The 27049-nt window shown below is 43.7% G+C and overlaps 1 protein-coding gene across 2 annotated transcripts; it reads right to left on the bottom strand.

Moving 5' to 3' along the window:
• Window positions 1–282: 282 nt before the first annotated feature.
• MCM3 (minichromosome maintenance complex component 3) lies at window positions 283–22782 on the bottom strand. 2 transcript variants are annotated; one of them, XM_003404438.4, is made up of 17 exons: window positions 22357–22467; window positions 21139–21251; window positions 20503–20711; window positions 19669–19799; window positions 16818–17056; window positions 16263–16368; window positions 15334–15487; window positions 14665–14796; window positions 13895–14103; window positions 9272–9446; window positions 8793–8919; window positions 7863–8013; window positions 5033–5173; window positions 3991–4094; window positions 3376–3461; window positions 2843–2912; window positions 283–1599 (listed from the first exon to the last, which is right to left on the bottom strand). In XM_003404438.4, the coding sequence occupies exons 1-17, from the start codon at window positions 22432–22434 to the stop codon at window positions 1401–1403; spliced, it is 2424 nt and encodes an 807-aa protein (XP_003404486.2). In that variant the 5' UTR covers window positions 22435–22467; the 3' UTR covers window positions 283–1400. The 2 variants fall into 2 exon arrangements, with proteins under 2 accessions (XP_003404486.2, XP_010585459.2); XM_010587157.3 differs by lacking the exon at window positions 21139–21251 and having other exon boundaries at window positions 22357–22782.
• Between the last annotated feature and the right edge of the window lie 4267 nt (window positions 22783–27049).

Raw genomic sequence — 27049 nt, forward strand, 5'->3', positions numbered from 1 at the left:
TCATGCCTGAAGGGTGCTTGCAGTCGTGCTACCTCCACTTCACACTGGGCAGTAGGAGGGTGGATGGGGCTGCAGTGGGGGTGTGCACGCAACTGCGTCTCCTCCGCGCCGGGTTAGGAGGAAGGAGCAGTGGTTCCGCTCTCTCGCCCTCTGGTTGCTGCTGTCCCCACCAGACTCCACAGTTGCGCCTGGTGGATTCAAACTGCCGACCTTTTGGTTAGGAGCGGTAATTCTTTACTATGCCACCAGGGTTTCCCCATGTGACCCAGGCCCCCATAAATTCACACATTTGCACTTTTTTTTTTTCTTTATAAACTTAAAAATTCTTTAGAAGCTAGTCAAACCATACAATAGGAGTGAGATCCTGACAGGCCACTCCACCAACTTCTGTGCAAACAGACAAACAAGCCCCAAGGGCCAACCCCCCAAGTTTAAGTGATTTCACAAGGATCCCATAAGGCAGTACTTCATGAGCAAGAAGTCACATTACTTCAAGGCCTCTGACATATCAGGTATTATTTCCCCACAAAGAGGCTTTGATTCGGACTTGGAAAAGCCAAGCAAAGAGTCAGTCCTTCTCTAGAACTTCCACTCACTGGTCTCGTGTGGCCATTTAACTATTTCATATCCACAGGGCTTGGTCTGCTGGTATTACTAAGAAAGGAAAACTGCCTCAAGAAAAGACCTAACCCCCGAAGAGAAAGCGCAGAAGCCTGCTGCCACCTTGTGGCGGCTTGATGCAAATGTGGGAGCAGCAAATCCAACAGGGCAGAACTTTGAAGGAAAACAAAGTTCAGTGTGAATATAAAAACACACAGTATTAAGGTAATGTGTATGCTACAAAAATGGTTCAGTTTATTCAACTTTCTGGATATTTAAGCAAAAAATATATATTAGTCTTAACCAGTGCTCCTGCAAAGAAAGCTTTCTTGGCCAGTATGACTCTCCTCAAAGCTTCTCTCTACCAGCATCGAACAACCTAAAGCATGTTCTAGACCAGAGTGCTCTGGAGAGAAAGAAAAATCAGCCAAAAAATACAGAAAGGATAAATAGAAACCAGCTGAGTCCCAGCCCTCCCCCCAACAACAACAACAACAACAAGTTATTTACAGAAAAAAAATTGTTTGGTTTGTTTGGGGATGGGAAGTGAGAAATAAGATCCAGTGACTCACAATGAAGTCTTAGTTGTTCCCCACTTTCTTCTCTTTTGTTGCCCCATGGCAGGATTGGTACCCATTTCTAAAGCTTCCATCGAGTTCTGATCAGCTATGTCACCAGTGTCCCTCGTCCCTCATCTTCAGTTCCATTAACCATTGTTAACTCTGTTATTCAGGGAATGAAGGAAAAGACCAGGGTGCGGGAGGAGGGTAAGAAGCATGGGAGAAACTCAGCAGAACTCCTCAGATGAGAAAGATGATGCCCTCAGACACCATGACCTGGTTGTCATCCTGCATCTTGCTCAGGGCAGCCTGGATCTCCACTGAAGAGAAGGGCTCTTCTGTGTTCCGGTTGATGGATTCTGTAAGGCGATTCATGCCCACCGACTGGGCGTGGGCTTCCTGGAACACCTCCAAGAGGGCCACTTTGAATGCCTTCAGCCTGCCCAAGACAGGAGAAAAAGGAGGAGGCATAAACAACAAAAAAATACTCTCAGGTAAGATCTATGTTGAGAAAACCCAAGAGGCTAATACAGTATAGATGTCCCCCAGTATTCACTCACACACACATTTCTGCCTGATGGCTGCTCTACCCATGAATTTCACTCTTGATGCACATTGAGAAAAGACATTTTAAAATTAGAGGCCTTTTGAGAGTGTAGGAAACTGGCCATCTAATATTCTGCTGGTAGAAATGTAAACTGTTAAGGCATCTTTGGGGCAATTTAACAACATCTACTCAAATTTTAAAAGCACATATCTTTTGACCCAGGGACTCTAATTCTAGGAACTCATCTTACAGCTATACCTACATGTATGTACAGTGATAAATACAAGACTGTTTTACTACAAACAGCAATTGTATGACAACCTACAAGTCCAGCATTAGAGAAATCATTAATTTGACACATCTACACTGTAGAAACTCTGCAGTCATTAAAAACAGTGAATGCTATATGAGCTGATTCAGAAAGTGCCTGAAGATATGGTTCAATGGTTGTCTCTGGGGGATGGAATTCCAGTTGATTGTAATGTTTTTTTGTTTTGTTTTTCTAAATACTTTTCAATGTTTTCCACATTTTTTACAGTAAACCCATTGTGTGTGTGCATGTGTTTAACTAACATATAAAAAGAAAAAAGTATACCTTAGCTATGGAGCTTCTTTGATATCCAGTATACATGAAATTTACAGATAAAATATTTTTTTTGAAATCCTAATGGGAACAATTCATCTCAAAACAAATGGCCACAATTTAATGAGAAAAGAAAACAACGAAATATATATAGAGAGATGTGTGTGTGTGTGTATATATATATATATATCCCACGCAAACACTCTAAAGAGTATTCTGTGTCCTTAGAAGAACCCAAGGTTACAGTAGGATGCAAATTTTGTTCTTGTTCTAACATCTTCTTCCTGACCCCACAGGACATAATAATTCAAATCCCTACAGTGCGTATTATGGTAAAATGTAAACAACTGGAGATTCTGGGTAAAGGGTATAGAGGAGTCTTCTATCTCTGTAATTTTTCTGTACATTTGAAATTATAATAAGAACGTAATATGATTTAAAAATCACTGGGCCTTCAGTTTTGAGCTCCACTGATAACCAGCTAATCTTATATTTTCTCCAGGGGGTGGGACATGGAATTCATGAAGCCAAAGAAGCGACTCCCCTACTCACCTGGATTCACTCAACTCCACCTTCTGGGATTCTTTAGTCTCCTGTGGTTCTGTCATCTTGGGAGTGTGCACTTCAGAGGATTCACAGTTGGAGAGATTGGGAAGACACCAAGATGAAGCCATTTTCACAAACACCAGAAGTTATTTTCCCCACCACTCCTCAAGCCTGCTAAATACTCCTGTTTCCCAGGGTTCTTATGGGGCCAGCCAGAACAATGAGCATAACAGTTAGGATAAAGGGAATCCCCACTGAATGACAAAGGAATCGAGGCAGGTAGGAGGCCCTAAACATGCATTATCTGGGATGCTTTTACCAGGCTTGGCAAAAGAGCACAGGTCACCAAGGAAGAAGCAAACAACTTTTTTTTACTGTGGGTTATCCCTGAGATTCTCTTGGGGCAAACCTCGTGAACACAAGAGCCCAAAGCAGGCAGCTAAATGGGAGGCCATAAGAAAATACAGTAGATGGAGCAACTAAAAGAGGCCAGGAGACAAGGGAACAAGTTCTTTGATAAGCAGGGGATGCTCACTCACCTTGAGGCATTTCCTCCTCTGTGTCACTGAAGTCATAGGGGTCATAGGAGTCCCCATCCTTGGCCTCTGAGTGTCGAGTCTTCTTCCTAAAATACCCGCAGCAATTAAGAGAAAGGACTTGAGGACCCCTATCCCGTGTCTCTGATCACAGGGAGAACAAAACAGGGGCATCAACAATCAAAGTGAAACACTAGGCCCAGGCCTGCACAAATCACTGCTTTTTCTGAAAGAGATCATAAGTGCTAGAACACAGAACAGGTCTTGCTTCCCAATGCTTCCTTTACAAACCACCCACCCTTATAAATTCAACTACAGACACAAGGGGAATAAAAATAATCTGAAGGCTATTAAAACATATGTCCCAAAACCTCAGTGAGTGGGTTACTACTCCTGCTATTTAGCATTTCTTCAGCAGCAAAGGGGTCAAAAGTATCACACTAAGCACAACAGAGGGGCTTGCTCGCTCGCTCGCTCTCTCCTTTGCCCAGGTAATCTTCATCCTTAAAACCTGCAGTCTAGGCCCCCCTGCCCTGAAGAAGCTGGTGTCAGCACGCAGCACCTGACCGTATCTCCACCCTGAGCCTTTTCATCTTACTTCCCTCTGACCCACCTTACCTCTTCTTCTGCCGTTCACCATCCTCCTGACTTTTCTCCTCTTCATCTTCTGTCTCTGAATCATCCTCATTTCGCTTCTTACGTTTCTTCTCCTTCTCCAGAACCTAGGACCAAGCCAAGTGAGTGTGGGATAGCGGGGTCACTGTTGCTCGGGAACTGAATTATGAAATCCAAATAAGAGTCCTTTCTGTACCATCAGCGAGAATGGGTCTAATGACCTACCACCTCTCTTGTGCCCAAGTCCCAGGACCAGAAGCATGGGGATAGGCTTGTTACTCATCTTAAAAAAATGCTGAGAGGTATGTTCCGTGTCTTTCATATAGTAGGTACCAATAAATGTTTACTAAAGAAAGAAAGGAGAAAAAGAATGTCCAGCCTATAATGGTTAAGTGGAAAACAATTCATTCCTTTATAAATCAGGTACTTAACTGAAATTAAAGACAACCCCTACCCTAGCAAAGAGAAAAAAGCCAGGAGAAGCCTGTCAGACCCACAATTAGACCACAAAGGGCTACAATGAACCAAATTGTAGAGGGGGTGACAATAAGGAAAAAAGTCATGGCTTCAAGGCTTGGTATCTAAACGACAGAGATGCAACATCACAAAGAGAAATAGGGAAGCAGGCTGAGACGCAAGTCTGAGGGTTTAACTTGAAACGTGAATCTCTGAGGTATCAATGGGACTGAGGAGGCTGCCAAAGAGAAAGGTGTAGAAGAGAAAGAGGAAGTGCATCAAGGCCAATCCTTTGGAAATATCCACCTTTTAGGAGGCAAAGGAAGTCTGAGTAGAAAAGAGATACAGCTGACTGAAGATGCAGCACACGGATGAAGCCAGAAGCCCCAGGGACCGTGGCATCAGTATTTTTAAGTTTCCCAGCTGATTCTCACAAGCGGCTAGGGTTGCGAACCACTGGTATACACGCGTCAGAGGAAGGAGAGAGGAAGACTGAATACTGGCAGACTAATGCTGCTTTCTGCTGACGATTCAAATTCAGGGGTCACCATGGAGGCTATGAAGCCCGCCCAGGCATCTGAACCCTCACCTTCTTGAAGTAGGCATACTGGACTAACTCCACAGCTTCCTCTGCATCCTGCAGGTCCACGGTCTTGCTCATGCGGGCCTTGGCGTGGGCCGTGGCCAATCGGATCAAAGTCTCCAGTGTCCGCGCGGTAACTGGAGATGTCTGGGGAAGAAAGCAAGAGAGGACTCCTTATCTAGAATTTGAGGCATGCCCGCCATTCCCACTGTACAGAAAGAGCAATAAAAGCACGACCAGAAAAGCTCCAGAAAGTCTAAGCAAAGAATTCAGAGCTCTGTATGCTCTGTAGATACCATGTGACGTTAGAAAGATAAACAAAATGATCAGGGAAATACGTTGGTGGGGGATTGAGTGAACAAGGAAAAAGATAACTAAACATTAGGCCTCTAACAGCAGGAAAGATAGACGATAAAGGGACAAAAATAATCACTTCTTGCAGCTGACAGAGTCTTACCAGGAACTTTTTTTACATTCACTGTGTCATTTAATCCTCTTAATAACTTGGGGAGAAGGTACTAACATCCCCATTTTATAGATGAGGGAAATGGGACTCAAATCGCTTCAATTAATTTGTCCAAGGTCACAGGAAGGGAAGTGTGTGAAAGAGGCAATTTGGGACAAATAAAAAACGTTAGGTAAACTCATTGAAATCCACAGGAGGAAGAGAATTCAGACATGTTTACCAAGTGGCTCTCACGGGACTGGGTGTATACCAGAACCGAGTGGGGTGCTTTTCTCTCTTCTGAACGCTCTTGTCAGAAAGGCACCCCTGACCTATTAAATCAGAATCCCTGTTCAGAATCAGGCACATGTGCTTTTGAAGTTTCAGGTGACCCTAATGTGCCTTAAGCATCCCTGATATATCCAAACTTCTCATTTTATCCAGAAGGAAACCGTGGCCTGGCAGGTAAAGGGATCTGCCCAAGGCCCAAACACTAGCTACAGAGCTGGGTTCAGGACATGGGGTAGTTCTTCCTATCATACCTCCCCATCTCTTGCTATATGATCCCTCAATGAGGTATCCTGGTCACTGTTATTTTGGAGTTTTCTAAATTACCACTTATACCCACATTCGAAAACAAATATATTCACATTTTTAATCTCTTAATGATTTAGAAAGCGACCAGACAGAAAACTACAGACTAATATACCTTATGAATAAAGATGCAAAAAACCTCAACAAAATACTACCAAACCAAATCCAAAAGGATGATACACTGTGATCAAGTGGGATTTATTCCAGGAATTCAAGGTGGTTCAACTTTAGAAAAATCAATGGATGTAACAATTATTGCATTAAGAGAACAAAGGAAAAGAACCACATGGTTCTCTCAATCGACAAAGGAAAGGTATTTGACCAAATTCAATACCCTTTGGTGATAAAAACTCTCAATAAGCCAGGGGTGGGAAGGAAATCCCTCAGTATGATAAATGGCCTTTATGAAAGGCACACAGCTAATATTATACTTAATGAAGAAAGACTGAGAACTTTCCTCTTGTAAGTTCAGGAACAAGACAAGGATGCCCACTCTCACCACTGCTGTTCAATGTTGTACTGGAAGTCCTAGCCAGACCAATTAGGCAAGAAAAAGAAATAAAAGTTATCCAAATCAGGGAGAAGCAAAACTATCCCTTTCTGCAGATGGCATGATCCTAAATATATAAAGTCACCAGAGCTTGGCAGTTATATGCCATTATAAGCTTCAATTACTGACTCACCTAAAAACCTAAGGAAATCCTAGCCTGTTATTAGTAGAACTACAGAATCCAAATGGAGGGATTTACAAGTCCCACTAAGACCACACCAAAAGTTGTGATATTTTATGTTCAGTTCTAGGTACAGTGAGAGGGCCTCTGACACACTGCAACATGTTCACATCAGAGCAGGAAGTGAAAACAAAGGGAGATATTTAATCTGAAGAAGGTAAGTCATACATAATCCCCAGAAAACAAAACTAAGACTCATAAGCAGAAGTCATGAAGAAGCAGGTTTAAGTTCAAAAAGTAGAATATTTCAATGCAGCGATGTAACGAACATGCCGTTACCGGGAATGTTAAGACGTCCTGGCAGGGATTCCAGAGGACAAAATTCCTGTCCCAGGTGTGAGGCTAGAGTAGATGATATGGCATCATATCTAAATCCAAACGTCTATGTCAGTGTCACTTAGTAAGGTTTTGGACATCAGCCTTTCTGTTGTGAAATCCTGTATGGACTACACTGCCCAAAGAGGTTTAGGCAGTTATATTCAGTTACTAGAAATAGTTTTAGATAACCGTTACGGTTGCCAAACTTCTAACCATTCGTCAAAGTCAAGCTCAAATAGCACACTCTCTGGGACACCTCCCCAGACATTCGTACCCCTTCTGGGAAGTCTAAAGGAGAATTAATAGCTTCTTCATCTGTATTCCCATAATCCTTTTTGTATAAAAAGTATCACACTGTGGTATATGTTTATAAATATGTATGTATGTATCTTTCTATCTACCCTTCTGCCTTCCCCTCCCAGATCTGAGCTGTTTAACCCCACATGTAAGAATAGAGACTGGTTCCCAGAACTCTAACATATGTTTCCTGAATGAATTACAGCTTCTAGAAGTCAATGTCATTTGAGTTAATGAGATACATTATCTCTGAGGTTATTATTTCACTTTCCTTTGTAAAAGGAGATGATTAAAATTATGTAACGGAAACCCATCAGATCAGAAAGAAAAGTTAAAGGTTGAAACACTAAGTTAAAATGCTTTCAGTAGTGGTTCCCAGATAGCAGGGACCACTTCCCAACCACACACCTAAGGAACTCCCAAGCCCATCTCCCCTGTATCAGGTACTCACCCTGGCAGTGTCTGAGCTCATGCTGTCTTGGCTGCGTAGGCGTGAGTACTCGTCTGCAATGTAGGCCGCCGACTCCTGTGTCAGGACAGGCCTGACCAATTTGGCCACGTGGATGTACTTCTTCATGAAAGCCGCACTCACCATCTTCTCCCTGGACCCGCACAGAGTGAGTCCCATTGTCCTGCCACACCTCACCACCCACCTGGGTCATGGCTGTGCCTCTCCTCAGAGTCAAAGTCAAGTAGCAGAGCAGGAGCCAGGCCTAAAGCCCATTATCACAACTGCCATTTATATCTACAAGACCATTTCACGTATCCTTATCTAATTCTTACAACCTCATGAGGTGGGTTAGACATTATTTGCCCTGTTTTATAGATGAGAACACTATGACTCAAAGAAGCTAAGTGGACTCAATGGTTTTCTGACCCCAAATTCTGAGTTCTTAAACTAACAGTTTTGAAAATTGCACCTTGGCCAAAAACAGAGGTGTGGGAACCCACATTTCATGCTTCAGACACCTGGCCATGGTCTCCTTTATCCAAACCCATTTGCAAATCTTCCAATGCTTGCTATCTATCAGCCCTTCACCATAAACTCAGCACATATGGCCACATGACATATGCCATCCTTTATCTGTGAAGGTGACAGCACACATCCACCATTAGTAAGGCACATAATCAAAGCCTTCTGTTTGAGGAATGATCTGAACCTGAGCTGAATCACACACAAACCATCCTAAGGCAACTGGCCAGGATAAAGGGGGTATCTACAGACCCAGAAAAGAAGAAAACAGGTCCACGTGTTTATAAAATTCAAGTATGACCTTGGCCTAGACAGCATGATGCTCTAACTGAGCTCAGACATTCATGTGTTCTAATACAACACAAATCTCGGGTTCCCTAGGGGGAGAGAGGTATGAGGAATGCTCACTTTTTCTTCTTGGCCCCATGCAGAAGGTTGTCATGCTTGTCATATATCTGGGTGTCCTGCTGGTCCTCCTGGTTAAAGTTGGGATCATCTGTGGCCAGAATATCCACAACACTACCCAAGGGCATAGCTGGAAAACCCAAGTTGGGAGAAAGAGGAGTAAGAAAACCTTAGGTCAGATGAAATTTCTTGTTCTACACCAGGAATGGTAGAAAGAGAGGCAAAACTCACAAAGAAACCAGAAGGAAAACAGACACATGGAACCCACACTAAGATGAAACCACCTGGCCCCAGAAGGTCAAGAGTATTCCCAGACCCAAGAGTAGACAAAAGCACACTTTAAGACAACCTCCACTGAGCAAGAAGAGAGGTGGCTAAGCAGGCTAGAGCATCTTTAGCATCAACCAAGACACTGAAACACCCACCACCACCTGTACTGGGCCTGAGATAACTTCCACTAGTCGCTATTCTCATTGCCTCACCATCTCCATCCTGCTCCCCGGGTGCCCTGTAGCGGTGCATCCTAAGGACGTGGTCTGAGATCTCCCGATCCTGCTCAGAGTCCATCTGATCCAGCATGATGAAGAGCAAGTCAAACCGGGATAGAAGTGAGTCCTGCAGCCCAATGTTCTCCATAGGGGTCTTGTACTGATCATACTGGGAAACGTTAGAAAAAGGAAAAGGGAGGTGGCATCAATAGGAAGAAAGGATAGCGAGGCTAGGCTGATTCTAGGAGTAAGAATGCAAGGCTAGACCTTAAACAAAACGGGTAAGATGCAGTTAAAAAGATGCTGCTGTTTCTGTTGCTAGTTGCTACAGCCATTAAAATACTAAATATTATCACTCGCTACCTGCAACCCTTCTATAACTGAAGCCGGGGTGACTAAGTTAACTCAAGTTCCACCTAATTTCTTCCAAGCAAATAAAACCAAAACCAAACCAGTTGTCATTAAGGCAATTGTGACTTACAGAGACTCCATGTGTGCAGAAAACCGTAGTGTTTTTAAGGCTATGACTTTCAGAAGCAGATCACCAGGCCTTTCTTCTGAGGTGCCTCTGGGTAAGTTCAAACACTAACCTTTTGGTTAATTAATAGTCACGGCTTGAACCAGTTCTTCCCAGTTCAATCATGGCTGAGGAAGTGACACTGGAACACTCAAATTTTAAAATTTGGGTGAACCAGAACCATAACAGGAACAGGAAAAATTACAAGTCGAAGCCCTGCTTAATCTCCCTCTTAGAAAACACGGGCAGCTTAACATGCTTCATAGCAACCAAACCTCTTGCCCGTCAGATTTGGCGCAAAGTAGGAAATAGTATCCTGCTCAAAGATGGCGGCCAACTGCACCACTTTGAATATATGTCGCTCTCCTCAGTCCTGCCAATGATCCAATCTCATTTATCAGGCTCCTGAAATGGGTCACTACATCTCTTTTGAGTTTCCCATTCCAAGGCTCTGGCCCATGACTTTTCCCGTTCCAGTTATGGTTCTAACCCAACCCAGTGCCGTTGAGTAGATGCTGACTCATAGCGACCCCACAGGACAGAGTAGAACTGCCCCATAGAGTTTCCAAGGATCACCTGGCAGATTCAAACTGATGGTTCTGGATCATCCAAATTTAAAACTTCAGGTCTGTTCCAGTTTCACTTTGTTGGCCATGACTGAACTGGATATGAATCAGTATGGAGTCCTGTTAATAGTTAAGTGCTTAGCTGTCTGCAGTGGCCAGGGATTCCAAGCAAACAGAGCCCCGCTATTTGCCCAAGCACCTCTAACAACCTGAATGTGGATCTAACCAGCCCCCTCCTCAAGCCTTTCTTCTGCTCTCATTCCCAAGGCAAGATCAACCATGGAGATGATTCCCTCTCCCTTCCCTGTTATAAAAATAAGGCAAGCAGGGTAAAACAGAAGCACTTGGGAACTTTGGGGTCCCTTACTCAGAAGGTAATGAGTAACACAAAAAAAGAAAGACCAGCTCTGCTGGCCTGACAGAGACTGGAGAAACCCCAAGAGTATGGCCCCTGGACACCCTTTTAGCTCCATAATAAAGTCACTCTTGAGGTTCATCCTTCAGCCAAAGATTAGACAGGCCCATACAACGAAATGAGAGTAAAAGGGCACACCAGCCCAGGAGCAAGGATTAGAAGGCAAGAGGGGATAGGAAAGCTGGTAATAGGGAACCCAAGGTTAAGAAAGGGATAGTGTCGACATGTCATAGGGTTGGTAACCAATGTCACAAAACAATATGTGTACTAGTTGTTTAATGTGAAGCTAGTTTGTTCTGTAAACCTTCATCTAAAGTACAATTTAAAAAAAAAACTTGTGAGACTACCACGGAAAAAAAAAGGTAATGAGTAAAATCTCAACTAAAATGGTCAATGACCTATAAATCATAATGTTTGGGCATCAATGAAGTTTTTCCTTGGGATTCAGGAAACCCTGAACTCTTTCAATTCTGGGCCAATCGGGTTGGTGCCTGTCCACCTACACACCCTTCATAGTCAGAGGGCCTAACAATCTTGTGGGCAGTATTAATAACAACTTTCAACATGTTCCCATTTCAAGGCCTGCCACTTTCTCCCTACATTTCTCAGTAGCATTCTTCAGAAAGACATAAACACATTTTACCATTAATTTATAAACCTATGGTTCTCAACCCAGGCTACACAAGAGAATCCACCTGTGGAGCCTTTTTGAACCACAGCTACTAAGAGCCCCAACCCAGAGATTTGGATTCAAAGCTTTGGGCTGGGGCCCAGGCATCTGTATGTTTAAGAAGTGCCACTAAAAACAGGTATTCCCGTACACTGTGAGATTATAAATTGCCAGAGTACAGCATGGGCTCTGGATTCAAAACCAGGCTGCCATTTTCTAGCTTATGACTCTTGATCAAGTTACTTAATGTTTCCCTTTTCTATTTTGTAAAATGAAGATAATAACTGTACTTAACTCACAGGGTTACTGTGGAGATAAAAGGAGTTGATAAATATAAATCATTTAAAAGTATTATTTAATAAGAGCCTTGGTGGCTCAGTGGTTAAGCGCTCAGCTGCTAACCAAAAGGTCAGTGGGTTGGATCCACCAGCTGCTCTGTGGGAGAAAGATGTGGCAGTCTGCTTCTGTAAGGATTATAGTCTTGGAAATGCTATGGGGCAGTTCTACTTTGTCCTAAGGGGTCACTATGAGTCAGAATCGACTCAATAGCAATGGGTTACTTAATAGCAGAAGTATTATGATATAATCTTTTTTGAGGGTAATTTGGCAGTCCCTACTAAAATAAAAATACATGTTTAACTCTTAACCCAGTAATTCCATTTCTGGGCCTTTATCCAATATATTCCAAAATTATAACCAAATACATGTAGAAGGATGTTCATTGCAGTTTCATTAATAATAATAATAATAAACCCATTACCGCCTAGTCAATTCCAACTCATACCAACACTACAGCACAGAGTAGAACCTGCCCCACAGGGTTTCCAAGGAGGATCTGGTAGATTCGAACTGCCAACATTTCGCCAGGAGCCATAGCTCTTAACCACTATGTCACCAGGATTTCCTCATTAATAATAACAGAGGAAAAAAGCCATCAAATGCCTATCAAATAGATTATTATAAATTACTATAAATCCATACAGTGGACTACAGTTGTTAACAAAAAGGTAAAACTCAGCAAACCCCAAGCAGGATAAATATAAATAAAAGTTACATCAAGCCCCATCACAATCATGCAAAAAAAAAAAAAAAGATCAAGAAAAAATTCATAAAAGAGGCTAAGAAAAATAAGGACACAACATGTACAACAAAACAAGGGAAAGAGGGAATGCTGACTTCTCCTAAGAAGCAATGAGGACCAAAAAACAATGAAATGACATCTTTAATGTGCGGAAAGAAAAAGCCACTCCGGAATTCTATGTCTAGTGAAAACATTCTTCAAAATAACAGTTAAATAAAGGCATTTTCAGGTAACTAAAAGCAAAGAGAACCTGTCAGCTCTCAACAGATCTATACTCCAAAAAATTCTAAAGGATGTCCTTTAGCCTGAATGGACATGACACCAGATGAAAACCTGGATCTACAGGAAGAAATGAAGGACAATGGAACCAGTAAAAATGTGAATAAATATAAATTACCTTTTCTTTCTTCTTGTAATTTATTTAAAAGGCAACTGATTATTAAAAGCAAAAATAATAGCACTTTAAGGTAGGTTTTAACAATAGTAAAGTGAAAAAGGTACAAAACAGTGTAATCTCATTCATATCAAAAAACAAGGAAATATCCTAGCACATGGTTACATTTGCGCTTCCTGAAATACTCAAAAAGCTGTTAATAACGGTTATTTCCTGGGAGAGACACACAGGAACAAGAGAGATAAAGAAGTCTTACTTCTCTTATCTCTGTTCTGTTTATAAATTTTCCTACCATGTGAATGTCAATATAGGTTACCCAGTATGATGAGTAAGGTTGTGTTACCTTAGGTAGGCTATGATCCTCACTGCTTTAGTGGACGCTGAACTGGGTGTTCTTCCGTAATGTACTATAATCACACTCCGTGATATGATCTGATGTGCTCTCTCTCCCACCCCACGCTTCTACCTCCAGTTCTTGGGATGTAAGCCTACAGAAGCCTCCAGTCTGTCACCTGATCTGCAGATTTTGGATTCGCCAGCTCCGCCACCCCATAAGCCAGCAGAGGTCTCCAGCCTGCCACCTGACTAAGGGATTTGGGACTTACCAGCCCCCACATTTGTGTGAGCCACTTCCTTGAAGTAAATTTCTCTGTATGTATTCACATATATGTCCCACTAGTTTTGGTCCTCTAGAGAACCCAGACTAAGACACCTGGGATGTGAGACTGCAGGTCATTTTTTGTTTTCAACTTTGTGACTTTTTAAAAGTCATTTTAAAACACACTATTTTCTAGGGAAGTCTGCTGTATACGAAGGTGAGGAACCGCTGCTCTAAACAAAGGACAGTAACAAGATGATAAGCTCAGTCTCTGGCCTTTCGCTTCCCTGGGTCACACAGAATAAACATCTCAGCCCAGTGATTCAGAAAAGCCAAATGAAGGTGAGACGACAGTCCAGTGCCTGATTCCACTCACCCTGCCATAAACGGGGTTGGCAGCTGCCAAAACACTGCAGCGGGCATTCAGCCGAGCGTGGATGCCAGCCTTGGCGATAGTGACTCGACCCTGCTCCATTACTTCATGGATGGCTGTGCGGTCCATGTCAGACATCTTGTCAAATTCATCAATGCAAACCACGCCTCGGTCAGCCAGGACCATGGCCCCTGCTTCCAGACGGCGCTCCCCTGGGCAGTGGGGAGGAAAACACATGTGCCAAGCTCTAGGTTGTAGGGGAACACGGGAGGGATTTCTGTCTCCTTCCTAGCCATCTCTCACTGTAGCACAGGAGAACATCGTGAAAGGCATCAGCTGCTAGAGATTTAGCGGAAACCCTGAGTGGGTCACCTTTTTTGCCCCAACCTAAACAATGTCTCCTTAGCCTACTGTGACTCCTAAGCAGCTGGCCTCCCACACACTTCCTTAATAGATTTTCTCTTTTTCACTGGTTTTCAAATCTCTGCCTCTAATTCATAAAATAGGATAATGTTCATTTTTATTTCCCCAATTTGCCAAGGTTTCGCCTTCAAAACTCTTTCAAATCTCCTTTTAGGAGACATTCTTGTCAATAAAGGGCCACCCCAAAGACATAAATTTACCTACTATTGCCAGATAATCAGTATCAATCAATCTGGCCCCAACTAACCTCCCAACTGTATTTTCCCAATGTAAGTCAATGCCTAGAGCAAGCTCAAAAACAGTGCTCAGTCTCACTGCTGGACCTTTGCTAAAGACTCTTACACTCTTACCTGTCTCCTGGTCTGTGGTGACAGCAGCTGTCAAGCCCACTCCAGAGGAGCCCCGGCCAGTGGTGGCAATAGCCCGGGGTGCCGTGCAAAGGACATACCGCAGAAGCTGAGACTTGGCAACCGATGGGTCTCCTGGAATGGGGTGGAGGCAGTAGTGCCAAAAACCAAAAAAACCAAACCCAGTGCCATCGAGTCGATTCCGACTCTTAGTGACCCTATAGGACAGAGTAGAACTGCCCCATAGAGTTTCCAAGAAGCGACCTGGTGGATTCGAACTGCCATCCCTTTGGTTAGCAGCCGTAGCACTTAACCACTACTCCACCAGGGTTTCCGGGGGCAGTAGTGACTCTCTAGGAAATTGAGAGATGATGCCTAACTCCCTCCACCCCCAGCAAGTTCTGCTTTCCTAGCACAGCTCTATCAAAGACATTTAATAACTGGTTGTTAATATTATTTCCTCCACTTTTCCCTTTACCATTTGTGGAAAAATAGAGTTTAGATATTAAAAATCAGAAAATCTAGAAACAATAATAAAAAATATTTTTCTTAGCCTTTTGCCCTTCAGTGGAACTGAAATACTGCCAGATAAATACACAGTCTCACAGGTTATAGATCCCCACAACCACACACAAGGTAAGACAGACTTCACAGCAATCCCTAGCATCATACCTATTAAAAGAATATTGATGTCCCCACGGATGTGGCTGCCATTTTCTAGGTCTCGTTCTACCCCTCCCAAGAGTAAGCAGAGGATTGCCTTCTTGACGTAGTCATGCCCGTGAATACTAGGGGCCAGTGACCTGGCCAGCTGGTCAAAGATATCCTAGAGGAATAACCAAGTGAGTGAAAAGCCCTGTGAGATTCAGTGGGGTTTTGCTGAGCTCCCCCTTTATACTTTCATTTACAGAATATGTTTGAAAAAATACACAACTATGGACACTGTTCGTATTGCAAAAGATTCTGCTCTGAGATAAATGACATTGACCAGACCATTCACAAAACAGATAGGAGAGGCAGACAGGACAGTAAAACCTGCTTAGAGGTTTAATACTTCAGAAAAAAAAATTGTTCCCAGGTTCAAAACATTTAAAACTTCATGTGCATTGTACTTCAACATTAACCTTTATCACGTACTCATACATTTTGTTCAGTTCTAAATGGGATAAACTGGAAGGCTGTAACAAAAATAATATTTTATAGTTCCAAAGCAAATAAATGACCTGGAATGTACAAAATACATATGTATTACAATTAACACACATTATATATTACATGAATTACTAAGCCATCACTAACATCCTGAGCAATAAATAGACTCACTGGTATATTCTAACTACTATTCTAATATTTGCATTAGATCTACTTAGCAGCCAAGCAGGTAATACAACAGAATATTGGAAAAAAAAAACACCCTTTCACTTGCTGAATGGGACAAAACTGTAAGAAGCAAGCATCAAACACTTCAGAGAAAAAAACTCAACCTTCATCCTAACAGTGCAAAAGATGGTCATGCACCCAAACACAACCCTTACAAATCCTTCCCCACCTTCAAATCTCTAATTTCAAGGTACAATGCTATCCCAAAAGGATGCCCAGACCTTGGAACGGGTTTTGCTGAACTTCTTGATCTTGGGTATATCCTCAGAGAATGAAGGCTGCACATCCTTGCTCATTTGCTTCACATTACAGGCAATCAGGACAGTCCTGGGACGAAGATGAGAATTAGAGCAAGCTGCTATTTTCAGTTCTTAACATTAGTAGCAGCAAACCTTTTTAAGCTAATCTAGGATAGTGAATCGGGGGGCGGGGGGAAAGCTATTCTGAATTCAATAACTAATTCTTTCTCAGTCAGTGATCCAAATATGCTAATCACGCCTCACCTCTGGAATTCATTTATCCCCTGTTGACCCACCGAGTTTCAGACAGAAGAGTGTATGGGAAATTCCCATTAACTATGACACTGTGATCGTGTTACCAGTAACTCACACTTTTGACAGATAGTATCACTAGCTTTATCTGATAGAATAGAGGTATTCCACCTCACAGTGCTCCATCTGTCAGACATAACTCTCTGAAATATGGCAAACCGAAGAATACTGCCAGAAATTAAAGCTGCCAGAAGCATTCCTAACACTTGATGGCTGACCCTTTACCTGAAGGTCCCTGAGGTATAGCCTCCCTTCTTTCCAGGAAGGCAACGATAAGTTCCCACCACCTGGACTCGGTCACCAGGCTTCACTTTATCCACCAAGTCATCATCTAGAATGACGTCCACAGAGCGAGGAAGCTGGCCGGCTGGGGCCTTCTCTGGCATCTCCTGGATGGTAATGGTCTGGTGGTCCTTGTAGACAGAAAGCCCATATTCTGTCTCAAGAGGATTGTTCTCTTCATCCTGGAGAAAGGCAAATGAAAAGTCGTTACCTCAGCCCCATCTTAGAAATGCCACACCCATTTGTCATGGGAAACAAATATAATTTGGAGACGACTTAATGAGATTTTAGCATCCAGGAACAAAAAAAGTTAAATGTTTCTCCAGCTTTTTCCATTCATATCTGTTCTAATAATTAACCATCTAATTGAAGGGGCAAACCATAGTCTAAAGGGACCATGGTTGTAATAACACAAACTAGATTAACATTTAAATTAAGATTTTTACTTCCCCTACACTATGACACAATATTTCCACTCCTAGGTAATACCCAACAGAAATGTTCACCAAAACCCACCAATGGTACTAAAAAGTTCATAGCAGCATAATTTCTAATAGCCAAAAATTAGAAAGTATCCAAACACTGTCAATACCAAAATGGGTAAATAAATGCGGGAGTCATACAAGGGAATACTACACAGCAATGAGAATGTGTGATATACACCTATACACAAGGGTAAATTTCACAATGTTGAACAAAAGTAGCCCAACAAAAAGAATAAAAGCAGGTAAAAGTATCCTATGCTGTTAGAAGCCAGGAGAGTGATTACCCTTGGGTAGTATGAGGGCTTGAGAGGGTCTTCTGAGTACCAGTAAGGGTCTATTTCCTGGTTTGGATGCTGATTATATAGATATAGGTACATTCAGCTTGTGAAAACTCATCAACTGTACATTTATGTGAGCTATCCTGTACGTATATTAAACTTCGATACAAACATCTTAAATTTTACTTCCCTGCCATTTGGCTTTTCGTTAAAAAAAAAAAACCACACACACATAAGAGATATCATTTACTGAGTGCTTACTACGTGTCAGGCCCTATACTACAATCTTGTGAAATTATCTCCTCCAACATCACAACTCTGTAAAGCAGGTATTTTTCACGTTATACAGGTAAGGGAACTGAGGCTGGGAGAGGTTACGGAAGTTCCCCCATGTCAGACAGTAAATAGCGGAGCCAGGATTTGAACCAGACGTAACTCCAAAGCCCATGCTCCCAAGCAGCACGCTAAACCACCTCCAGGAGACCTGGTCCACTGTATTTCAGGTCTCAAGCAAAGAAGCTTGGCCACAGTGATTTGCAGAAAAAGAGAACTCCCCCTCAGTCAAAAATTATGGGTTCCTGGAGAAGTTCTATGTTAGATTCCTCCGTCAGAAAACTGTGTCTAAATACTGCCTCCCAGTGCTTTGGATAAAAGAGCTCTTAATTAAAATCTGACGCAGAGGGGAAGCTTCTTTGATAGGATGAGTTCAGACATCAGGTGATCAATATTAAGCATCTTTTTTTTCCCTCATTAAGTAAGGAGGAGCCCTGGTTGTGCAACTGGTTAAGTGCTCAGCTGCTAACCAAAAGGTTGGCAGTTCAAACCCACCCAGCAGCTCCATGAGAGAAAGACCTGGCCATCTACTTCCATAAAGACTACAACCAAGAAAATCCTACGAGGCAGTTCTATCACATGGGTTTGCTATGAGTTGAAATTGACTTAAGCACCTACCAAGAACAAGGAGACCTTGCATCTTGCTCAGTTTAAATCAAAACCCTTTCCTAAACCAGCCTTCTCCCAAATCCACCAAACTGCTCCTAAAACCACCTTCAAGAATTATCGGCTCCCTCTGTTCTGACCAGAGCCACAATAAACGGATCCTAATAGAATGGGAGAATAATGTAGACTGGAACTCCAATTCTTAAAAAGTCCAGATTTACTGGACCAGTTGAGACTAGGAGACCCCCAGAGACTACTGCCCTGAGATATTCTTGAAACTTTAAACCGAAACTACTCCTAGAGATGACCTTTCAGCTAAATAACAGATTGGCTCATAAAATAAAGAATATCAACCATGAGTACTATGCTCCCTTAAAAAATCATCTATATGAGACCAAATGGTCAACATTCACTCTAAAGCAAAGATGAAACAGTAAGGTGGGCAGGGAAACTAGATTACTGAAAATGGAAATAATGAGAATGTTGATACATTGTGAAAAATATAACCAATATCACCGAACAATTTGTATAGAAATTGTTAAATAGGAACCTAATTTGCTGTGTAAAGTTTCACCAAAAACACTCACACACAAAAAGAAATAGTAAAAAAAGAATTATGGGCTTTTTAAGCCCTAACTAGTCAGCAGAGAACAGGCTAAATAAATTGGTGTACGTTTTGTTTGTTGGAATACCATACACACAGTAAAATAATATTCGGAAAGATTAAATAGTACCATTATAACATAAGTACTTTCTCGTGTTCCATTTAAAATGCAGGTTATAAAACTAGACATTTGATTATAACCTTGTGACAACACCCATGCAGACTGGATGACTCTTTTACCTTTTTCAACCTTTTGACAATTTCCCAAATTTTCTAAAGTTAACGTTTACTCTTTTAAAAAAAAAAATAAAAACTGTAGACTTTCCATATTAAAACCTGGTCAGCAACCAATCCTTCCTATGGGTTTTTATTTTTCACCCTATCTAGTTCTAGAAGAATGACTTCAGATATTACCCAATTAACTTGCATGAAAACAGACATCTTTGACTCCAGCCCCCAACGAGGCCCAATCACTATATTCCCCTCACCTTAGTGGGATAGACAGAGCTGGAAGGAAAGGCCACCAAGGTGGTGAGATCAGAATAACGTCGCTCTATGGTCTTCTTGGTGGCAGGACAATAGTGGACACTGCGGACAACTTTGGGTCGAACTAGAGAGCCTAGGAATGAAAAACATGCATCTGAAGTCATCCAAGTGGACAGTGATAGAAGGACCTACATTCAGGTAAGCCTACAAGGACTCCAAATACTGTCTTCTTCCAACTAGTTTAAGCTATTTGAATACATACCAAGCCAAAATCAAACCAGCTGCTGTGGAGTCAGTTCTGACTTAGGGTGATCCCATGTGCGTCAGAGCAGAACTGTACTCCACAGGGTTTCAATAGCTGATCCTTCAGAAGTAGATTGCCAGGCCTTTCTTCCAAGTAGCTTCTGGGTGGATGCAAACTTCCAACCTTTCAGATAGCTGCTGAGCGTGTTAACCGTTTGCACCACCCAGGGACTCCTGTCAGTTATTCATGTTTACATCTATACAGAGAACTCGCCACGAGGGCTCCAAATATCACCATATCTATGTAAAATTCAAGAACGACTGATTCCAACTAAGAAATTCTAAGAATTCAGGGTTGGAATGAGGAAAATGCCAAAAGCCACACTCTTCTCCAGTTCTCAGCAGAACTTATCATTCTGTTAGCACAGGTAGTCACTCAAGGTTATTCTAATCACTCTGCACTCTGAGCTTCTCCCAGTTCACCCCATAACTTCAATCCTTCACCTTTCTAAAACCACAAGCTATCCAGCTGTATTCCACCTCTCCTGTTTATCTACTTTTATTCCCCTAGTCCACACCTCTAACCCACTCACATTTAGTGATAATGCCCTCCACACAGACTACACAACTGAGGAAGCAGGAGGTGAGAGTTCGCGGGGAGACATGCTTAGAGCCAAAACTGCCCTCCAATCCTATGTAGAACTCCTCATACTGCTTGGCGTAGGTAGCATCAATGGAGGCCACAAAATCCTTTAAGGCCCGCTGGAAGGCAACCAGTTCTTCAAAGGCATTGCTCAGGAGGCTGCATATGAGCAAAAATAAAAATAATTAGGCAGAGAGGCCAAAATTCCAAAAAAGTGACCCTGCAAACAGAAGTGGACATTCTTAGATCATCAAGGCCAAGGAGTGAAAATCCAGTTCCTACTTTCTCCTACCATTCTACAAAACTCAGTAAAACCCATCAGAACTGAGGGCCCACTTTAACTCATTTATGAAAGATGTAGAAATGATACCTAGTTAAAATACTGGAAAAAGAGGCCCTTGGGAGGAACTGTCCACCAACTACTTTTGAAAGAAAAACAAAGGAGCAGGAGAGGCAACGAGGGCTTCTAGGTCAATCGTGTTTGATCCACGTCCTCTCCTGGGATGCCTATTACAATCTGGAGAAGAGGGAAGGAAGCTGGTTCACTCAGAGCCAGGCCTTCCCCTTGGGAACCTTTGCATCTCACCGGTTAGCCCTCTTCTCATTTTTCCTGCGCAGGTCATTCACGTTGACAATCAGCCGGCATTGGTTGTCACTGATCAGCTCCCGCACTTTGCTTTGATAAAGTCCCTGGTCTTCCTGCAAAATAGGCACCAGATTAAAAAACAGGATGTTTTTAAACAGAGGCAGCTGTCACAGCAAGATAAATAAAGCTACCTCTAAGGCAGAACTGAACCCCAAGCATCCATTCATCAATTTCTGCCACATTTTCACTCTCCGGCCTCAGACTCTAAATATATCTTCTGGGGATACTGTAGGAATTATGACTTCCTCAAAAATAATGACCCAACTTATTATTTCTATTATCATCAACAGCTTGTTAAAATGTTTCTGTATGTTGTCATTTCTCAGTCTCTAGTGTGGAATTAAAACGAGTGCATATTAAATCTAAAAGAAAGATGAAACCTTGTTAGATTGTAAACCCAACAGGCACTTATTAAAATGCCTTTTCATTTAAAAGCTATGTACAGAACTAAGGTATTATTATTTCCCCATCATGTATGTATGTAATATATATGAAAGAGCTCTCAAAGCCAGACTAAAGGAGAGCTTAGCTATTTGATTACAGATACAGCCTCTTTCAAGGTGCTTTATCAACATTTTAGTCTTGGGTTGTACGTAAAACTCCCTTTATCTGCATACAAAACCCTCTTTTTCTGCATCTTATTCGGTATTGGAAAAGAATACAGCCAAATTAGAAAGTCTGTCTCCTGAACAGTATCAAGTCAGTTACTAAATATCTGGGGACCCTACAACGCTGTAAGTCAACACCGCCCTAAAACAGTTCCTACCCTACCTTCTCCCAAAACAGAGCCGGGAGTGATTTCGAAAAGACCAAGGTGGGCTTTGCCCTTTTGTTTGCACTCAAGGGAACTTGTTGCCTTTCGTGTGACCCGTCCATCACTTGTATTTAGGAGAAAGTTTTCTAAAGGGTCACCTATATAAAGCCAGCTAACGACTGACTCCGCTACAAGAAAAACTACAAGACTGGGGTGGAAGGGTCCTGCGCCCGCGGGGCTCCGGACCAGCAGCCAGGCTCGGGCACCAGCATAGCGCCTGGAGGTCTTACTGCCAGGCCCTGTCCCTGCTCGGAAAAGGAGCAGCGTCACCCGCTTCCTCCCCCGGCCGCCCAGTCCCCTGGGGCTCCAAGCGCCAGAGCCTCGCAACCCGGCACCTTCCTCACCTCGTCATCCAAGAAGTCCAGGTAATCTCTCTGAGCCTCCCGCAGCTCCACATCGTCCAACACCACAGTCCCAGCCATGCTCGTGACCTCGAAACTGCTAAAAAGTCTTTCGGGTGGTCCTTGAATGACTCCTCCCCGGCGCGAAAACTTCCGAACTTTTCCCGCCACCAAAGGTTACGTGAAGGAAAGGGAGGAAACACTGCGAGCAAATGCACTTTCTGATTGGCTAGATCTTCTTACACAAGAATAGCGCGTATCCAATCGGGAGCTCCTCCTTCTTTAGGCTGTCCTTACGGTGCCTGGCGGTGGCGGGAAATGGGACACCCGGGGCGGGCTCTCTTGGTTTCCCCCCCTCCCCGCTGGGTCCTCACGGCCAGGAAAGCCGACCAATGGAGCCGAGAGGAGGTCTCGGAGTCTGGTAATTGGGCTGCTGGAGGGGGCGGTCCGGGAAGTGGGGAAGCGCTGCATTCTGGGAGGCTTGGTCCTCTGCTCTCTCGCGAACGTTTTGCAGGCTGTGGTTCGTGGTTCAGAGCATGGTTGCTAACCAAAATGTCGGCAGTTCAATCCACCACCTGCTCCTTGGAAACCCTGTGGAGCAGTTCTGTTCTGTCCTATGGCGTCGCTATGAGTTGGCATCAATTCGAGGGCGACGGCTTTGGTTTTTTGGTTCACCAACCTGCCCCAGAGCGACCATACTCAACCAGCCATTTGGATTAGTCTATGGGCTTTGCATGATAAAGAGTCGAGTGAATGGTTAAGCTCTCTTCTGCTAACCAGGAGGTTGGCAGTTGGAATCCAGCAGCGGCTCCGGGCGAGAAAAGACCTGGTGTTCTGTTCCTGTAAAAATTACAGCCTAGGCAACCACATGGGTCATTTGTACTCTGTCCTATAGGGTCACTCTGAATCGGAATTTGAGAATGTCCAGTAAGTGGCACTCTGCGCGCACCGGCCAGGATCCGCCTTTGGTTCGGTGACAAATTCTTGCACCCCAGATGGGACTGGGAGGTCCCCCTGACCCGCCTGCCCAGAGCCCGGTATCGTCTCGGACTGTGGACGAACTCTCCTCCAGACCTCAGCGTACACCGAGCCATTTGTTGGGGAGGAACGGATGAGTTTTCCCGTGTGACCGAGGCGGTCTTCGGCCAGAGGCGCTTCACTCTTCGAGAATCAGAAATAAGTCCGGTCTGAGACGTCTCTTGGATAAGTTGAGAAATCTGTTGAGATTAGCCGCGATGGGTTAGAAGCAGCTGTTGTGTGCTCTCTGGGAAGTTGATGTTTGGCTAGATACCTCGGTGATTACATTTCTGGGTTGTTGAAACTCAACAGTGTGGTCTTAATTGTTTCTTTTGACCATAGACAAAACGTGACTCGAGTCCTATTCAGGTTCTGGCTCTGTTCTTCATTTTGTGATTCTAATTTTTAAATCCTTGCCGTAAGTGTTGTGTTACTGTGTGTGCGTGTGTGTGTGCGCGAGCGCAGAATGAAAATCACGCAAGCATTCCAGAATGTAGTCGTCTAAGGTGTATTCTTAAGAATCATTCACATCTTAGTTATGAGCCTGTGAAAAAAGAAGTAAATGATATTTCTCTGTAACACCGCTTGGTGTCAGTACTAACTGGGTTCAGGAGAGAGGGGGTCGGAACACGGAGCTTGGAATTACAGCACAATCCTTCAATTAGATTTATCTTGTAAAAGAGAGGAGAAGTAGGACGAGATCCCATATGTGCAGGTCTTTGTGTCCCCATATCAAAATAAGAATCTACAGAAGCAGTGTAAATTAATTGTTCAGTCTACCTAAGATACTGAAAAGAAAGTTTTACACGACCATGGGGATCCATACTCTTTCAGTCCACTACCAGCCCCCTTCTGCCTCACCACCTTAACCCCCAGAGTCAGAACGTCTAGCGCCACACCTCAGACCCCGACCCCCTACTCTGCATTCCTGGGCTGTAGTCCAACAGTGGAGCCACCAAAGGCTCAAGCCACTTTGTACCCCCCTTTGTCAATATCTGACATTAGGACTGGGGCCATTTCCCAAGAATCAGTCTCCCCTGCCCACATCCATAGTGGAACCCAATTTAGCCAGGGGCCGCCTTCTATCCCTGCAGGGCAATATCTGTTAAGGCACACGCCAGCAGGAATGGACTATGCTGGGCAGCCACAGGGTTTCCTTTGGATGCACACTCCGTTCTCCACCTCAAACTTACACAGTTGGAAAAATAACTTCCCCACTTTTGGGGAGGACCCCAAGAAAGTAGAGGCTCATTTTGCTTCTGTGTTTGCCACTCATCCCCCCCAATAGGGCAGATTGTGGTCTTTAACCTCTGATGAAAAAAGGATAGGTAAGAAGTTGACAAGCTTCATCCTTTGAACCCCCCCAAATGACATCAGGCAGCATGTGACCCAGGCTGTTCCAATAACAGAGCCTAGGTGGGACCCCAATGACAGGTTGGGCATGGCCTGTCTTGACCATTATAGGCATTACTTGAGCAGCAGACTAGAGCATGAAGTGCCTAAACAAAGAGTTTGAATAAGATACAGAAGGTCAATTAGGGGGAAAAGGAAAATCCCTCCAGCTGTTTGGAGAGAATCTTCAGAGCATGCTGCCAATACTCTGACATTGACCGAGAAGACCCCGCCAACACTAGGTTGATCAACAAGACTTTTATCAGCCAAAGCGCCCCAGGTATCAGAAGAAACCTTCAAAAACGTCAAGGGGAACTCGGGAAAAACACCTCTGAATTGGGTGAGATTGCCTTTAAGGTCTACAACAACCAAGACCAAGAACATGCTGGGAGGGAAGGACAGAGGATGAAACAGAAGGCTGTGCTCTTGGCATCCACTCTTGGGAGTCTGCCACTGGGTAACTTCCCGTCAAGAGGGGTAAATTCCCAGTGCCCCTCACTGCCAAAACCCCCTTAGGGACCTCAGCAGATGGGTCAGCCAATAAAGTTGGGATCCGAACAAGGTGCCTATTGCAAAAAGGAGGGATACTGGAAGCGAGAATTCCCTGGACGCCCTCGCAGTGGCCCTTCAGAGCCCGATCGAGAGGTTGCCCATCAGATAGTGCACCTGTCCAACAGTCACCAAGAGTGATGGGACACAGGGGCTCTGTTGCCTACCGGGCATATTCCTATCTCCCACAAGAATTCCAGGTGGCTACAACTGATTGATTTGTGTCCCCAAAAAAATATGTGTCAACTGGGTTAGGCATGATTCCCAGTATTGTGTGACTGTCCTGCATTTTGTGATTGTAATTTTATGTTAAAAGGATTAGGGTGGGATTGTAACACCACCCTCACTCAGGTCACTCCCTGATCCAAGGTAAAGGGAGTTTCCCTGGGGTGTGGCCTGCACCACCTTTTATCTCAAGAGATAAAAGGAAAGGGAAGCAAGTGGAGAGTTGGGGGCCTCATACCACCAAGAAAGCAGCACCAGGAGCAGAGCGCATGTTTTCGACACGAGGTCCCTGCACTTGAGAAGCTCCTCGACCATGGGAAGACTGAGGACAAGAACTTCCTCCAGAGCCAGCAGAGAAAGCCTTCCCCTGGACCTGACTCCCTGAATTTGGACTTGTAATCTACTAGACTGTGAGAAAATAAATTTGTCTTTGTTAAAGCCATCCACTTGTGGTATTTCTGTTATGGCAGCACTAAATGACTAAGACACTGTGGGAACGCAACTGGGGAAACATATTCAGTCCTTAATTAACACTTGGGTCCTCTTTCAGAAGAAATGACTATTACTGGGGTCTCCGGGAGATCCTCTAGCAAGACTTTTCTGCAACTTCTGGATTGTCATATTGGGGAGGCAACTCTCCTCACAGCTGCTTATATGTGCCTGAATGCCCATCCCCCTCCTAGGGTGTGACTTGCTAGCCAAACTCAATGCTCAGGTTACCTTTTCGGCTGGATGGCTCCAAGTTGAAGTTAACCCAGACCAGGCTTGGCCCTGCAGGCCACTTTTCTGCAGCTCCTGCTTCTAAGCTCAGATCTCGTACCTGAAGAGATCTTTCAGAAGCTAAACCCAGAGGTGTGGGCTACTGGAGTCCCTGGAAGGTGATAACAGCCAACCCAATCAAGGTAAAGCTAAAATCAAATTGCACTATACCCCACCTGAAACAATATCCTGTGGAGCAGGAAGCCAGAATGGGCATAAAACTCTTTAATAGAGACTTTCCTCCAACACGGACTAATCTGCTCTTGCCAGTCGCTCTATAACACTCCCATATTCCTGGTTAAGAAGCTGGGCACAGGTGAATACCAGTTTGTTCAAGACTTCACGCCTATTCAGCAGTTTATGGAAGATATCCATCCAGTAGTACCAAACCCATATACTCTACTAACTGCACTTCTGGGAGATAATGCCTGGTTTACGGGGCTGGATTTAAAGGATGCCTTCTATTGCATTCCCCTGGAGGCATCATCCCAGGAAATCTTTGCCTTTGAATGGGAGGACCCAGATACAGGACAAGGGCTCAGTTCTGTTGGACTGTGCTGTCCCAAGGGTTTAAAATGCCCCTGATCTGTTTGGGGAAGCACTGAGAAGAGACTTACGAGAGTTAGAATTACCTAAAGGAGTCGTATTACAGTATGTTGATATCCTGATTTCTAGCCCGAAACTTCAGATGAAAATACAGTGACTGTTTTGAATTTCTTGGCTGAGAGAGGATATAAGGTTTTTAAGAGAAAAG

Source organism: Loxodonta africana, chromosome 1 (genome assembly GCF_030014295.1).
Source record: "Loxodonta africana isolate mLoxAfr1 chromosome 1, mLoxAfr1.hap2, whole genome shotgun sequence".
In the NCBI taxonomy this organism is placed as follows: Eukaryota; Metazoa; Chordata; class Mammalia; order Proboscidea; family Elephantidae; genus Loxodonta; species Loxodonta africana.